General features: G+C 36.9%; 1 protein-coding gene and 1 long non-coding RNA gene across 2 annotated transcripts in view; one reads left to right on the forward strand and one right to left on the reverse strand.

Annotated features, from left to right (window-relative positions):
• Positions 1 to 17,122, forward strand: part of LOC133522666 (uncharacterized) — a 268,085-nt gene that overhangs the window by 10,765 nt on the left and 240,198 nt on the right. The window lies entirely within an intron of this gene.
• On the reverse strand, positions 1,351 to 2,467 carry LOC133522544 (uncharacterized). Its single transcript, XM_061857904.1, has 2 exons — positions 2,278 to 2,467; positions 1,351 to 1,757 (listed from the first exon to the last, which is right to left on the reverse strand). Exons 1-2 carry the CDS (start codon positions 2,327 to 2,329, stop codon positions 1,375 to 1,377), a joined length of 435 nt encoding a protein of 144 aa, XP_061713888.1. The 5' UTR covers positions 2,330 to 2,467; the 3' UTR covers positions 1,351 to 1,374.

Raw genomic sequence — 17,122 nt, forward strand, 5'->3', positions numbered from 1 at the left:
TGTGTAATATTAATTTTATATATACAATATAAAACAGGTCGCCGGCGTAATGGCCCACACACTGACATAAGGGCCCCAGGTGCCCGGCGTCGTGTTTGGACTTGGCCGCACATTTCCACACACCCCCTCACCTGCGATAGCAGTTCACTTGCTAGCAATATAGACTATTTTCATCTATTCTCCTGTAGGTACTTTATGAACATAATAGTATTTTATGCAACCGTTGTTTAAGAAAGGTCAAAAATGGCGAGTGGCGTGAGTAACAAGCCGAAAATTGTTAATAAAGACGCCACGAGTATTTTTTGACTCAGTTAAACAACGTTGCATACAATACTTTTTCTACGACCAAGCACTTACTTTGAAATAAAATTGTAAAAACAAATATTTTTCATTTCATCTATCGCGATTTTGAAGGCAGAAAATTTTTAGTAACTTCTTGGGCCAATCACTGATATTTCTTCAGGCGTAGACACTAAGTTTTCGTCTTCATCCATTTTAACTTGAAAGACATACTATTATTTAACACAAAAGTTAAGTTTTTATTCGACAACCACAATAACCCACCCAATAACCTCATTCAAGAAGTAACAAACAATGTAGGGTACGGGCGGGAAAATGAATGAATGAAATAAAAAAACTTGTCTATGGTTCACTTATTTGTCACAGATGTCATTTAAAATAAGGTTGGCAACATTGTATTTCATACAATATTCTTTAAGTGGTCATTACACGAAGTATCGAAAAGTACCAAAAAGATACTGCGTGTAAGCAAAAATGGGTTTTTAGAGAATAGACTAAAGACTTGTCTTAACAACTATAAGGTAGGGTTTTAAAGATGTGTGTACGACCCTTTAAATGACAAATAAAAGTATGGGAGTAGAAATAATATATAAAATCACTACCTACTATAACTATAGTAGTACCAAGCCATGTTTCATCACATTTGCATCAAAGAAATTATACATATTATATATATTGAGTCAGGCCAAGCTCAGCAGGCAGCGATTTTGCTAGTTCAGCCTGTGCAAGTAAAAAGTAAACGTCATACTTTCATAGAAGTTTGACGTTTAAAATAACACTTGCACTGTCTGGGCTATCAATTATCGTTGCCAATTGATCTTGGTGTGACTCTAACTATATGTTAAATTAAAACTTTTTATTTTTTATATGATTCTCTCTTTAATTATATCTTTATTCAATTCTCTTCTCATGCGCGTCAAATAAGTATTTTAGTTAATAAAAATTAAATAATAAAAAATCACTTCGTCAGTAAATATTGCGCTCATGAAAGGAATTGCATCAGATCAAGTAGTAACTTTGAATGGGTTCTAACAAATAAAACAACTCCGCTCAAAACACGATTACCGTTTATTATTAATTCTCACTTGGAATAAGCCAAGAGTCACCCTCTCTCAAAGTGAGGTGAAACTTCTTCCTGGTCAAACTCAGTCCCAAACCGGTCCAGTCCTCCACAACGGAGTAAAGCTCATACGTCCCAGAGTAGGAAGTAGGCGCTCCTAAGATACCAATCCCACAGCTCACAAATGGCTGAACCGCATTCAAGAAGGATATGTGAGGGTCGTTGAGTTCATTGTTAGGGTAGGCTTCTACCATCGTTCCGTTGGGGAGAACGACGTGGCATGACTGAAGGGTATCGAAGGTGAATTTTGGGATGGTCAGAGTTTTTGCGATGAGGTCATTGGTCAGGAACGAGATGTGTTCATCTTCGAGGAAGATTTGGGTTAAAGCGCTGGTACCTGAAATGGAAAATGAAATTATAGATCCAGTGAAAACGAAAACATTAATAGGTAAAATGCGAAAAGAAGAAATCAATTAGGTCAAGGGAATTTATTTTTTAGTCTGCAAGAATATAAATTTATTCCTGAATTGCATGCGCGTCAACATTAAAGCATTCATTTCATAATGTTTATTTTCTAGTTATACCGGCATTCCTAGTATTACCTACTAACTTAAAAAAATCCCCACTTCTCTTTATATATGTACCTATAGGTCAGTCAGCATCAAAAATAAAGTATCGGATTAAGATACTTTCGAACGCGAACTATAGACATGTATCTATATTTGTTATTATAGTATTACAGGGTGTCAGATACTTTTGGCGCGTTGTTTCACGCGCTACTATTGATGCTAACTGTACGTGAGTTAACCAGGAAAATTAGTTTATTAATGTAGGTACTCGTATGACTCACGACACTAAATTCGATCACTTCACTTTTATTTTTTATTCACAAGACAAGCTGCTTAAACTGTACTTACCTGAAGTAGCTACAGCGATAAAGAAAAACAATCCAAACATTTTGCAAGCCATTTTGACTGCGAGTTGCGCTCTAACAAAAAATCGCTTGGCTATTGCGGTTTATATAGGTATTCACGATCAAGATAGACTTATCGGAAGTTATAAGATGTATATCAGTGCTAATACAAAGTATATCGATTTTTAAGAGATAAAATATACATGAATCATATATTTTATTTCAGTCTATTTAAGTCTACTATCGTTCTAGCGTTACTTTGCCTTTAATTAAATTGATATTTCACTATTAAGTAAGAAAAAAGTACGTAACCTAAAGGCATTAAACTTAACATTCAATTTGTTTCAATTATCTAAACTTTCCTTACCAATTTCTGTGACATAAATATGAAACTATGATGCCATAAGATATAGTTATTTTTAGGATTTTATAAAAATAATTTAGTTACATCAATTTACATGTAAACAAAAAAAACTCATGTGCAGTAAAAACACTCATGTGAAAAGACTGATTGAGACTATACGAGTATACGGTCAAAAATAAATAAAACTGCAATAAGTAAATATTCATTTAAAAAAAAATACTATTATTGTCTGTTGATAGGAACCGGATTCGTTTTATTTCAGTAGCCATTCATTTATATCTAATTACAGATAAATATTATGATCGAGTTGTAGATGTGATTTTATCATAGTTGCGTGACTTTTTGCAAAGAGATAACACCATTTAACACCATTTATCGCGCCCACAATATAAACATTAAGATTATTATGCAATCGGGAAAAAATCCTTCAAACCGCTTGCTCTGTCAGGTTTGTTCGATATATAGGAGTACATCAAATTATAATTCCTCGCTGTCCGACCACTCAGACTGTAAAGAACTTTATATTCCGTTTACGTAGTTTGACCATCGAACCACGGGAAATCATAAAATTCTACTTAGATCGATCGTGGAACCACGAGGAATTTCAAAATTTCACTTAATTCCAGCATGGAACTTCGAAGAAATGTAAAATTCTATTCAGTCCGACCTTTGAACCTGCGAAAGCGCTGGTGACCTAGCGGTAAGAGCGTGCAACTTGCATTCCGGAGGACAAACCTCGGCTCGTATCAATGAGTTTATCGGAACTTAATATCATTTGATATTTACCAGCCGCTTTTCAGTGAAGGAAAACATCGTAAGGAAACCGGATTAATCCCAATAAGGTCTAATGGCAGTGGCTTTCTCCAGTTCTTGGGATTAGTTGCCATGCGGACCCCAGGCTCCCATGAGCCGTGGCAAAATGCCGGGAAAACGGGAGTAAGATGATGATGGAGATATCACCTAATATCCGCAAGTTCCGTGACAGATAATGCCGATCGTAACATGATGCGGTTCCTGAACCCATCATATAATATGTGCGTAGATAAAACAGTGTAATTGTATACACTTAGGCATTAAAACACTCGTGGGATCTTTTTATGAAACTGATTTCGCGCGTTTCATGAACCCACAGTCGTATTTTTAAGTCTTTCATTATGCAACAGTCACATAAACTACTATTATCTAATTAGATTACTACTACTACTAATAACTATTATATTCTAGTTGGATTATTAGTAATGAGTATGGGACGATAGCCCATACTTTTCTTCCTTATTTCCATCATTTCATATACTTAACCAACTATCAGTTGATCACGGTTAACATTCTGAAATCTAACTAATCTGTATTTCTAAAACTGCTAACGCTTAAAGAGCACCATACTTACATTTATTTAATTGTATGGCGTAACATTGATTGTATGCAATATTATAACTATAAGTAGAAAGTATTATAAGTCGATATTTAGGTCACGCAGCCAGCTGATCGCGTCAGGTGTCAGATTGGTATAAAGGCCAAATTGGTATAGGAGCCGCCTTCCTATCGTCTCTTACATTAAAACTAATCTACATCGTATAAACCTTGAAACTTCACTAGCATTTTCTATTACTCGCACAACTTCATTACCCTGTTTCTAACACTGAATAGCGAGTTTAACAATGCCAGCCAAGTTAGTTGTTCCGAAGGCAATTCGAGTCTCTCATCTGGCCAGTGTATCTTGGATCAAATTAATAACAAGTCCGGAGGCTGCAACGTCTGTCACCATAGTTTAGAAAGTGCCGCCGTCTGCCCAACTTTGCCATAGCGGAGATATAAACAGCTATGTTATTCTGAGCTAATCTTGTTACTAACTATAATAAGTAGGATATAGAATAGTTTTCTTCTGAATGAGTATTTCTCATTCAATTTAAGTTTGCAAAACTGATTGTAGTTGGAATTACCGAAGGCAGAGAAGGTCACGCGGTCGTTCAGCAATAAGACCAATCAAGTTAAAAACTCGTCGACCTGTGCTTTCTACACGGTCGTCAGAGACACGTTGGACAGAAACCGGTGGAGGCAGACCATCCGCTCCAGATGCAACCCTGATACTGACTACGATCCTCAGACATGACATGAGGGAATGACCCGCGAGAGACATAGACTGTACCCCTCACTGGATTGTTAAGATTGTTTTGAGAAATAGGTAAGTGTAGTTGATGATTAGTATTCACCAGACCAGGATAGATATCTTTTCAGTAGCAGAGAGAATTAGGTTTATTTTCCCTGTTATTATTTCTTACGTAAATTAACACAGGATAGCTTATCTACATTTATAATGACTTTTTATTCACTTCTTTCTTACAAGTATTCAAACATGACTTCAAATCACCATCCTTCTTACATCTTTCTAGTCATTTGTCTACTTACAACATTTATAATTTTAAGTGGTTGCTTGGGACTTCAAAAAGGGACATTAGGTCCATCAGTATCCCCGCTGGTGTTGTGTCCGATGTGGCTTCGAGTAAACTTATGCTTAATGCAGTTTACCAAGTCCCTGCCACGGATGTGACAGTCAGTGATACGTGTTCTTTTCTACTTGGGTTATTTATACTAAGCTACCTACCATTACAATATTTCAGGAAATTTGGCAGACCAATGGGTCTAATCAAATGTTAACCGTTTATCGTAATTTAAAATGATCTCTGGAAATGATGACTTGACTTACGGTCGCATCTGTATATATTTTTACTCTTTGATTGGCATTATTTGAATTTGTTGGCTACTGTCTCTGTCCATATTTAAAATACATGAGGCCGATTCTAATTTACTATGTAGTGGTTTTGATCTTGTATTGAAACGACTCGCAATGCCTCTCAAGCGTCACGCTAATAAGTGTGAGCAAGATGTCTTATGTCACGATCTATTTATTTTACTCGAACCAATCAGTTTGAGCTATCGTCAAGGTCCTATTAAAGCAAAATCAAAAAAGTAAATAATTTTCATATCAAAATCGGTCTCAAGGATGTCTTAGATAAAAGAAAAATGTCTTAAGCCGGAAATCGGGAAAGATCTCAGCAGTGCTCGCTGCACCTGGCGATTTGACTTTGTACAAGTTTTTAAATTTTTTCCGATGTCACAGCCAAGACTGTTTGCTAAGTTGTTTATAAATTAGATGTTGTAGTTAAGAGTTAGAATCTGTACCTGGATAGTTCATAATACTCAGAACGTTATTAAAAAGGTGGAATGAAATACCTGTTCATAGTGCAATCTTATAAATAGAAATATATACGGGTTATTTTTATAAACGGGAAAAAGAAGTTTTCATTGGGTATCTTTCCTATAAGGACCACATAAAAACTTATCGTAAAATTTTATAATACGATTATAAACGTACGTAGGAGTCTTTGTAAGTAATTTAAATTCAAATATGTGAGAAAACATATAAAGACTCAAAAATAAGCGTTTGCCCAGAGATAAAATCTAGCTAGAACGATTTTACGCCCCCGAAAACCCCCATAGTTATAGCATATTTCATCAAAATCATTGGAGCCATTTCCAAGATCTCCGAAATATATAAATGTACATGAATTGCTCGTTTAAAGGTATAAGATTAAATGTGTATGTAGGTATTGTAGGTGTGTATCTGTGTATTTATAAAAGCAAAGTTTTATTCGATAAGTAGATCTTGCTTTGCGTTCCATTTCAAACAAAAAATAGTTTGCGAAGCGTAACTCATAATATGAGTAAATATGGAATATTATTCCATATTTAGCCTTAAGGTTGACTGGTAGAGAATGCCTTGTGGCATTAAGTCCGCCTTTTGTGCTATAAGATTGTTTTCTTTTGTGCAATAAAGATTAAATAAATAAATGAACAATTATGCGAAAATCGTTTTACAAGGTCTTCATGAAAAACCTTGTCATAATAATGGAGCGTTGGGCTGAAAATAATTTCATTTTCACCACATAAATTGCCGACTATGTACTTATTTGAAATTTTTTGGCAGCGGCATAGGTATATTGAGTTAAATCTGTACACGTGTGCCTCTGTGAACATACCTGGGTGCGTAGCCGACGTGCCAATCGTGAATATCAATCAATCAATCAATCAATCAAGAGCGATAGAGAGAGCTGACTACGCTACGCTACGGAGCGTTAACGATTGGTACGTTGGCAAAGCACCCTGATGCGCTCCAAAAGCGTGGTAGCCCCCCGCCCCCAAAAGTAATATGAATCCGTTGTTATACTGGACGCCTAGAGCATTAAAATTTCTTCTTAGGTCCGTCCACAGACTGCTAAACGACACATACACATACGCATATGTATGTACATACTGCTTTTATTCGGGCGTTAATAGAATAGTGTTACAGGTGGTAATATCACACATAACGCAGCTGAGAAGGGTCGATCGTATTTTCGCGGCAACGACGGTCCATGACCACAACTCTATGGCCGGGGATTTACGTTTACCCTTTTTTATGTGGTAGGGTTTCCAAAAATATAAGGTTAAGAATATTTTCTGTACGTGGGTACTTTGTACTAGACATCCGAAAATATTCTCATGTATATCACCAACCTGTACCTATATTCTATGTCCCACTGTCAGGGACAGACCTTCACTCGAAGCAGGATTTGGGCCATGGCCCAAACTTCCTTCTTTAAAAATGTAGTTTGGACCTAAGTTCGAACTAGTAACTTTTTTGAAACTTACAGGTTTCTTGGAACTTGTGTTCTAAACAATTAATCAACTTTTTCGTTAGAGCCAGGGATTCATGACCTCAAGCTTAAATAAAACCACATGCGTTTTAATTTGACTACTAACACTTTATTTAAATCGCCAAAAGCACTTTTAAAAGTAACTTTTCGAATTAAACGATAATAAAGTAGTTTTATAAAAATAAGCAATTGTACATATGTTAACGGCGCCAATCATGGGACATTTAAGAGAAAATTTGGATTATTCTTGATATTTCACCGACATCTGTAAAATTTCTACAGCTTTATACTTTAGAAGTTGAATGTCCAATTCGTCTTTTATGTTTTCTATATATTTAATGAAAGCTACTGCAATTGGTTTAAATATTACTATACAATTAAAACTATGGTTTTTGCTCCAGACAAGGGATGTATGGTGCCATTAATTTTCAAACTAACAAATATCAATGAAAAATTAAACTTAAGCAGCAGAGCTCTCTGGCTCTTGTTTATGGTAAAATATTGGCAGCGATAAAAAACTGCTGGTAAATACTTGTTTTACAGGATTCGTCTATACCATCCCATTACTGGTGCCTGTTCCACTATAGGGGTGTTTACTATATTTTGTTAATTAATATTTGTTATTTAAGTAATCTTTTTCAAAATTTCCGATTCTCGGACCACCCTACGCATTTTATAAATTATTAAGACTCCGTCGTCGGTTTTATTGTATGGGTCGCGCGCAAGTTGCGTGAATACAGAATGAATTGTGATTTGTCGTGTCTTCCGTTTTGTTAGAAAGCTTCTTGCGGGTTTGTCAAATGGTTTCACAAGTAAAATATGGGCTGAACAAAAAGTTTAGGAATCATTTTTGTTTTTTATGATTTCTGAGTTTTATTTTTGGCACGAGGTAAACTACTGGAGCAGAAAGACACGTGCTATAAAACAGCTGTTTCTTTGTATGGTAATACATAATTTGCACACATAATACATACCTATTATGAATAGTTTCTAACAAATACACAGGGGTCGCGAATGACTCGAAAGATGACAGAAGCGTAGCAATTTTATCAACACACAAGCTCTTAGATTGTGTTAGTTAGAAAGTTTTTATTATGTTAGTTTAGTATTATGACTTATTATCTAGTGATAAATACAATAATAAATACTTTATAGAAATTTGTTGTCGTATTATATAGACTCGAGTAAAGAGCGTTTATTTATTTAACTATTTATAAATTTTATATAACGCAAGCCTACCCATACATGTACCTTGACCATTTTTAGGGTTTCGTACCAAAAAGGTACAAAAGGAAGCCTTATGGTGCGACTCTGTCCGTCCGTCCGTCCGTCCGTCCGCCCGTCCGTCCGTCCGTCTGTCCGTCTGTCCGTCTGTCCGTCTGTCCGTCTGTCCGTCCATCCGTCTGTCTGTCTGTCTTTCACATCGCTAAATATCTCGAGAACCACTTAAGCTATCGATTTGAAATTTGGATTATTTATGAACAACGCTAACCCAGACATTGAAAGTATTTTTTTAATCACCATGGGAAATGCCCAATAGGAAGAGGGGGCTAAATTGTGGAAAAAAAATGATTTACGAAGGAAAAATACCCCTCCCCTCTCCCTTATCTCCGAAGTTTACCAATGAAAAATTATGGCATTTTTACGTGATAATAACGCTATCATAGATATTACAGGAAAACAATATCAGACCAGGGGGCCTACCGCGAAAACCGAAATTCGCAATTTGCGGGGACCTTTCTCTTTTACTCTCAATAACACGTAATTAGAGTGACAGAAAAATGCCAGCAACTGACGAATTTCGATTTTCCCGGTAGCCGCCCTGTATCTTGATAACGTTTTTATTTATTTAACAAAAAAGCATTTTATAATTTAATTTGCAATTTAATCCCCTTGGGTGTTTATTATACTTGAAATTCCTATAGGATTACACTAAAGACACTTTCATTTAAATAAAACAAAAATTGTCGAAATCGGTTCACATGATAGAGAATTATCCCTGAAAATCCAACATACCTGCAGATCGTGCAAATTAGCCGATTTGCCCATAGATGGCACTGTACACAATTATGCTTAGTATACTTCTGCTCAAGTCTTTCCTGATTATAGTTACATGAGAAAATTTTAAGTGTGGTTTGGACCGGTTTTTATTTTAAGCCATTTACGGTTTAAAATGAAAATCATTTAATCTTCACAACATACATATTTCTGATTGTGATAGTTGTAACCTTACTTTTCATTTATCTACATAACTTGGATGCCTTTATGTATTGTTTGTCTGAAACGAATTCACAATTTAAACGTAAAATAAATTTAATCCGAACCCATCGACAATAAAAAGGGCCCCGTCATAAGCATCCGCTCCAATCCTCATAATTTGTACAACCCTGTTGAGTATTATCTCAGTAAAAACAAATACAGAAAGTCCGAATTATAGAGTAATGAAAGAGAAATGAAATCCGAACCCATCGGTAGTAAAAAGGGCATCCGTTACAATTGTCATAATTTGTACAACCCTCTCAAGTATTATCACAGTGGAAACAAACAGAAGGTCCACATTATAGACATTCATGAGCAATGAAAAACAAATGACATCTAAACCTTTTCACACTAAAAATACAGGACACAGGGTGCTACTTTCCCGCACTAGGCGCATTTCCGTGTCTATGACGAAAATTTAAAGGCCCATATGTAATGTAAAACGTTGCACGATACACGTGTGAATAGCTAATATGCAAAGAGTGGTGATAAATTGAAATACGACCGAAGGTAGTGTTTTAAATCGACATGATTTCCTACTTTCTAGAGAATATTTTCTTACACATATTTGAGGGCGTTTATGATCCGGCTAACATACTGATGTTATTGGTCTACTTAGATTAGAAACTTATTTATAATATATACTTGCAGGTTAGACAATAGAAAAAAAATGAATCAAATAATTGACCCACTGGTAGTGAGTACGGCTGGAAGATTCCAGTTTACTCTAGGACCCCAATGAACCAGAGTTGCCTTGGACGGATCACTCGAAAGAGTTGGAACTGTTGGAATAGGCCTATGCTGACAGGTGCACCACACTAAAAGACATTCTATCATATAAACATATCTATACCTAGAGATTTTTCTAGCTCGGACAAGGCAACGCAAGAGACTTCCTTCCGATATTTAGTTTATCGATATATTGTATTATCGATATCTTATAACTGTCATAATAATGTCTTAAACAAATGTGGCATGTTTGGAAATAAATGAACAAGAATTACGAAACTATCAATTTATTAATAATTTACCTACATACTTTATAACTCAGCCTATATACGTCCCACTGCTGGGCACAGGCCTCCTCTCATGCGCGAGAGGGCTAGGGCTATAGTCCCCACGCTAGCCCAATGCGGATTGGGGACTTCACATACACCTTTGAATTTCTTTGCAGATGTATGTAGGTTTCCTCACGATGTTTTCCTTCACCGAAAAGCTAGTGGTAAATATCAAATGATATTTCGTACATAAGTTCCGAAAAACTCATTGGTACGAGCCAGGATTTGAACCCACTCGGCCACCACCGCTTCTTAACCTACATACTTTATATTTCAAAAAAATCCATGACACACAAATATACTGAGATTGCCCTCCAAATGGCCATCGCACAATAAAACCACCATACAGGTTTTTTACATGATTTTCGAAGTAATCTATCCATTTTTTTACATATTTTCGGACGTCAAACTGCTTTGAGTCTTTGAAAAAATCCACATTTATTGATTAAAAGATTTTTCAACTTCCACTGATGTAATGGGAGTATACCGGATGCCATACGAATAAATAAATAAGCGGGAATATGGAAAATGATTAAGGTTGAAGGGTTTCTTATCGATAATAGGATTGTCGATGTTTTTATTTTGTCAAGCACTAACAACATGACGTTCGTGCTAGAAAAATCTCTAGGTATAAACATATCATACTTGCAGGTCTGCTGATATTTTCTCCATTATATGAAATCAGTGTTTATCGTTCATTTTATTATCGAATCCCCAGTTAACAGCAGAAACCAACATAAACCTTGTTTTACACCAAACAGCGCGACAGTTTGACAATATCTCTCATCGCCGATCGAACTGTTAAATTGTTGACAACATGTAATGTTTTGTTGGAAATTTTAATATATAAAAACCAGGAATAAAACCACACTCGTAACCTCTCAATATAATTAAGGCTTCTTTTTGCCCAGGAGGTCAATTCAAACTTACATTATGGTATTAAAATGACAACCAGTATGACCTATTGAGTAGTGACCTTGCCTATGAAGCCGATGGTCCTGGGTACATACTTATATACATAGAAAACACCCATGACTCAGGAACAAATATCTATGTTCATCACAAAAATAAATGCCCTTACCGGGATTCGAACCCGGGACCATCGGCTTCATAGGCAGAGTCACTACCTTAGGGTTACTACCCACTAGGCCAGACCCGTCGTCAAAATTATGAATGAATTCATTCATAAAGTCCCCATGCACTTTTACGGCTGATAGTATCTCCATTTCCTGAGTTAAAATTGAAATATTTGTGATTCATTTCTCCAAACAATCCACTAATATTTCAATTTTCACCTAGGAAAATTAAATAGTACATTGTGCAACGAGGGGGGTAAGTGAAATTTTGGACACGAGGGTGATTATGGGGTGGTGAGGGGAATTAAAGACCCGAGTTTGTAATATTCTTACCCCCGGAGCTACACACAATGTTTTTCATCTAACTTGCGAAAAAAAAACTAAATTTTTAACGAAATAATTCTTAAATACGGTGACATATCAAACATTCGTCCGCCATTTTGTAATTTCTTGACAGGTTAGCATCGAGGGCACAGTCGGCATTCAGACACGATTAATAATTATGTGAAAATATTTTAAACGGCTGTTAAATTAATCGAATTATTTAATTTTAAACATAAACATAAACATTAAATTATAAAAGTCAGTAGTTTAAAAGTAAAACTCATTTATGCTACTTGGTTTGTATGAAAAAGTGACATAATTTAAAAAAAAGCTATAACTCCCTAGGGAAATATAACTTTTTTTTCACAATCCATAACTCCCGCGGGAACAAAATAGGCCTTTGTCCTTCAGTACACCTGCATGAAATAAGAACTTTTCCGAGCAAGTGTGTTGAAAACATACTAATGAAACACAAACCTTAATTAAAACTCAGTAATGAAACGTAAGCCTTTACACGAGCTGGATTAGAGGCTTCATTATTGTGTTTCTACGTAAATGAGTTCATTCTGTTGTCTAACAAGCTTAAGTTCGTGGGAATCATAACAAGGGGAATTGGAATGTTTCGGATAGGTACGAGTATATTAAAACAGTTCCTTTGTAACGTGTGAACTTTGTGAACTTTAGTCTGGCAAACCAAAGTCAATATTTAAATTAAAACAAAAAAAAAACTATACTCCGCCCTTTCTTTTGGGTAATAGTACTCGCAGTATAACTCTCTTGGTCTATGTTTAATCCTAGGGATTTACTAGCCATGAACTGTCTCAAACGTCATATTCTGGCAGATGACTGACCAGAAACCCTTAGGCCTGGAAATCCTTGTAAGAAAATGACGATGGATTGAACACGCGCCCCGTAGACCAGACAACCGCCTACCCAAACAGGGTCTCCGTTGGCCATCGACTAGCAGTACCTGGAATTAAAACAAAAAATATTACTTTGCCCATCCGCGAAAATATAACATGCTTGTCAATCAGTGCTAATCCGTTACTAGTACTTGCGTATTTTTACATGCAATTGATGCTCCCACCCTCCCACTGCAAAAATAATTACGCAAATAAATATAACAATCCACTACTGAAAGTACAAAACTCTACGAGGCATCCTCAGGAGAGGTTTACGGTCCGAACCCACACCCCCTTCACCGACACACATCATCATGGGAGCGATCAGTTGAGAAGAAGGCGGGCTCAACTGGACTCGGCTAGAAAGAGCTGGAAGTAGCCGCTCACGGTCGCGACAAATGGAAAATTCTTAGGCGGTAACTATGTCCGTAATTAGGGATAACAGGATCACATTATCATCATCATGTTTGAAATGAGACAGTCCCTTGTCAAACTATAAATATAGATTTAATCGTGTATATGTTTTACTATAAATAGCAATTCTGAAACTGGCCAACAAGCGTTTTCTGGTGATGTTTTATTAGATTCTTCGCAAAATTTGTGCCCTTTTTGTGGACGTACAGTAGACAGACTCAAGATGCAGTAGTAACTTTGAAGAAACATGGGAAGCGAGGACAGTATAATAGATAATCTGCAATTTGTATAATGACCTTGCTTTCGAAGTTTTATGTACCTTAATTATTACTGCTCGTAACTAAATATGCTTTATCAATGTAAACATAAAACAGAAACTAAAACCTAGGTAATTTGGTTAGGCTCGATTCAACAACAACAAAGCGTCCGTCACCGTTAAAACGTTCGCTTAATTTTATTGTACAGGAAATTCCATAGTTTAGTGCGGAGTGGCGTTGATCTGTCCGTTAATTGTGGTTGGTGCAACTGGCTCTTAATAAAAGAAGTCAAAATATTGCGTATTATGTAGTTACTTGTGGATAAAAAAAAAACAACGGGTTGCACTCCGGGAGTGCCGGCAGAAGTGAAAACTTGAATATTAACGTTGTGCATTTTTGTTATTTTGGAATGGTTAGGGAATAATTTTGAAAAACATTCCATGACTAAATGAAACAACAGGCGCAGGCATACATTTTCGCCACGCGGTAGAAAGAGAAGGGGATACTTCCTCTCCTACGCCGCGCCGGCGGTCTACTGGATTCAATGACATTGCAACAGTTTTTCGATCAGGTCACGTGTCCGTCTTACGAATTTTCAGTCTGCTGAATCTGTCAGTCACGTGACCTGTCGTGAGTTAAACTTTTTTTTTCCATCACAAAAAGTGCACAGCGCCGCTAAAGAAGTTTTCACTGCAAAAAATATGATTTAAATTAAATATTTAATGATCAGTATGTGATGGTTGATGTGACACTATTTCTTAAGGGGCGCACTGATTAGTGATTACCAGTGCGCCGGACGATATCGGCCTGTAAGTTATTCGCAAAAGCTGACAATCGCGAATAACTGACAGGCCAATTTCCTCCGGCGAACTGATAATCAGTGAGTCCCTTTAATTTTGCTTTATCGTTTTGCTTGTTTCATCCTTAAAGTGGTTGGGAGTAGCTGTGCTATCAAAAATTAGAGTACAAATTAAATTTGGAATTCCTAGCCCATCTCTGTGTTCTTATCAGTACCTTATTGAACTAAAATTGTCAATTTTAAGGCAAGACACAGCAAAACTTTCACCTGGTTTTCGCATAAAAAATGGAAACTTGTTAAGAAATGGTATCACAATCCAATAACTGAAATAGTATGTTTACTACAAAATTAAAAACAAGAAAGTAATTATACTTCTTTACCCAATCAGTGCTAATTAATAACGACACGTCTTTTTGCTTCTACGAAGCATTTACTTTACATACCGGGAAACCTATGTTATCGGCTACGACCGCAGCTCAGCGCTGAATGTGTTAAGTATTTTGTTTTTTCGACATAACCGCATTTTTTTAATTTGCTCGTTTCATGTAATTTTTTGCGCTTCACCAGTGTACTTTGGCCTTTCAAAATATTTGATTTGTCGTCTTTTTGACATAAAAGTGGAGTGAAGGTGGGTCTTGAGTAGTTGGTCGTTTGTATAGGTCAGTAAAAACACACGGGCTAGATTTTGGGTAACACATTTAGTGCGTAACAGATAACATGACAAAAACAGAGAACCCGCCTAGCGGGTCGCTGGTAATGAATGTGTTATGGCTCCTCTACATGATGGGCCGTCATACTGGCCCACTAATGTGGGCCAGCTTGTAGAGAGGGTAGTGGTGTCGCATGGCTAATGGCGCGGCGAGATGGCGATGGGATGACCACGGTGTCGGTTTTTCGTCCGCACATAGCACAAAGGTAATGGGCGAGCGATGGTGCGGATGATCTACACGTGGCCGATCCTATAGTGCGTGCTCTCAACCATCGCATGGCCATCTCGCTGGTCCAGCGCTGGCCCATCGTGTAGAGGAGCCATAACCATCCCATGGCCATCTCGCTGGTCCATCGCTTTTCCATCGTGTACAGGACTCATTAAGAAATGCCATAATTTTGCGAGATTTCTGTCTTACAGCTCATCATATTAATAAGTCATCAAATTATTCGATAAATGTTCGTGGTTGGACTTAGTTCTACGATATAGATCTTCACAAGACCGGTCGTGCGTTCTCCTGAAAAACTTCTGATACCTTGTCGCCAGTTTATGCTTGTGGAAGCCTTTTTAGGGTTCCGTACCCAAAGGGTAAAACGGGACTCTATTACTAAGACTCCGCTGTCCGTCCGTCTGTCTATCTGTCTGTCCTGCTGTCACCAGGCTATATCTCAGGAACCGTGATAGCTAGACAGTTCAAAATTTTCACAGATGATGTATTTCTGTTGCCGCTATAACAATAAATACTAAAAAAATTTTTTGCTTCGTCTGTTCGCGATCGCTACTCAGGAACCTTTTTTCCCCAACGGCAATCGGTTCTACTAGCAATGTACATCTGGTTACTGACTGAAAAGTGAAAAGTCTGTTCTTGAGATTTATTCTCTTGGTACATTCTTACTTTGAGCCTTCTTAGGAGACCAATTGTCTACGACCTGGTTTCTTTCCCGAAAGTCAATACTGGCAACAAACACACATTGGTTATAGAACTGTTCCCTTATTTTACTGTAACAGACATAATACAATTAACAATAGATTTATATCAAAGGCCGAATAATTTCCGACAACGTTGTGTACCTACTCGTATTCGTACAACAATTTAATAGATTTTGCTATTTCAGAAATTAATTAATTACATTAAAGTTAGCTCGATACAAAATCTAATCAAATGCTATAGATAGGTAATACTTACTAGGTATTTAGGTACTTCATACTTGGAGTTGGTAAACTACGAGCTTATATTATGAGGCGAGCTGCGGCGGTATCATGGTCGCATTTTTATCACTTGTCATGTCATGCATCACTTTCGCACTTATATACTTGTTAGAACGTGAGAGGCATGATGACAGATGATAAAAAACCGACCACCTTAGCCCTACTGTACGCTCCTATGCCAGTGTCGTGATGTCGTGAAAAATAATAAAACTATGCACTTTTTATACCTAGTCTTTCGCATATCCACAGAAAATGTTATAATAAATAAATAAATAAAAAACATTTATTTCAGACCAGGTTGATCCATATAGGGTTAGTTACCGAGTATCTTAATAACTATGTTAGTGGCACAGTACAAAAACAAAAGCAAAAAATAAAATAAAAAAGATACTCGTATAAATGGTACAAGTATTGCCAGGGACAAGCAGGGCAGAGAACCTGCTCTACTTGGCCCTGCCAATCGCCACTTCCACCCAGTAGCGAGTGAGAGGAGAGTCGATGCGCTCTGCCAACTCCCTCAGAAGGCCGTTGCTGCTGCCCCGCACACGATTCAGCAGTGATCCAACTCTTTTTCTCCTGATGGCGAAAAAGTCATCGATACGCGCCTCAGCAAACATTCTGGATGCACTGTTATGTCTCGGCAGCCGCAACAACATTCAATGTTATGTATAGCCAATACCAACATCAAACAGAACAAATTCGTAACGATATAGGTATTACATATGTTGTTCTATCCGTATCTTCGCTTGCTTATTTTCATCACATAAATATAAGAATCTCAACT

Source organism: Cydia pomonella, chromosome 11 (assembly GCF_033807575.1).
Source record: "Cydia pomonella isolate Wapato2018A chromosome 11, ilCydPomo1, whole genome shotgun sequence".
Classification (NCBI taxonomy): domain Eukaryota; kingdom Metazoa; phylum Arthropoda; class Insecta; order Lepidoptera; family Tortricidae; genus Cydia; species Cydia pomonella.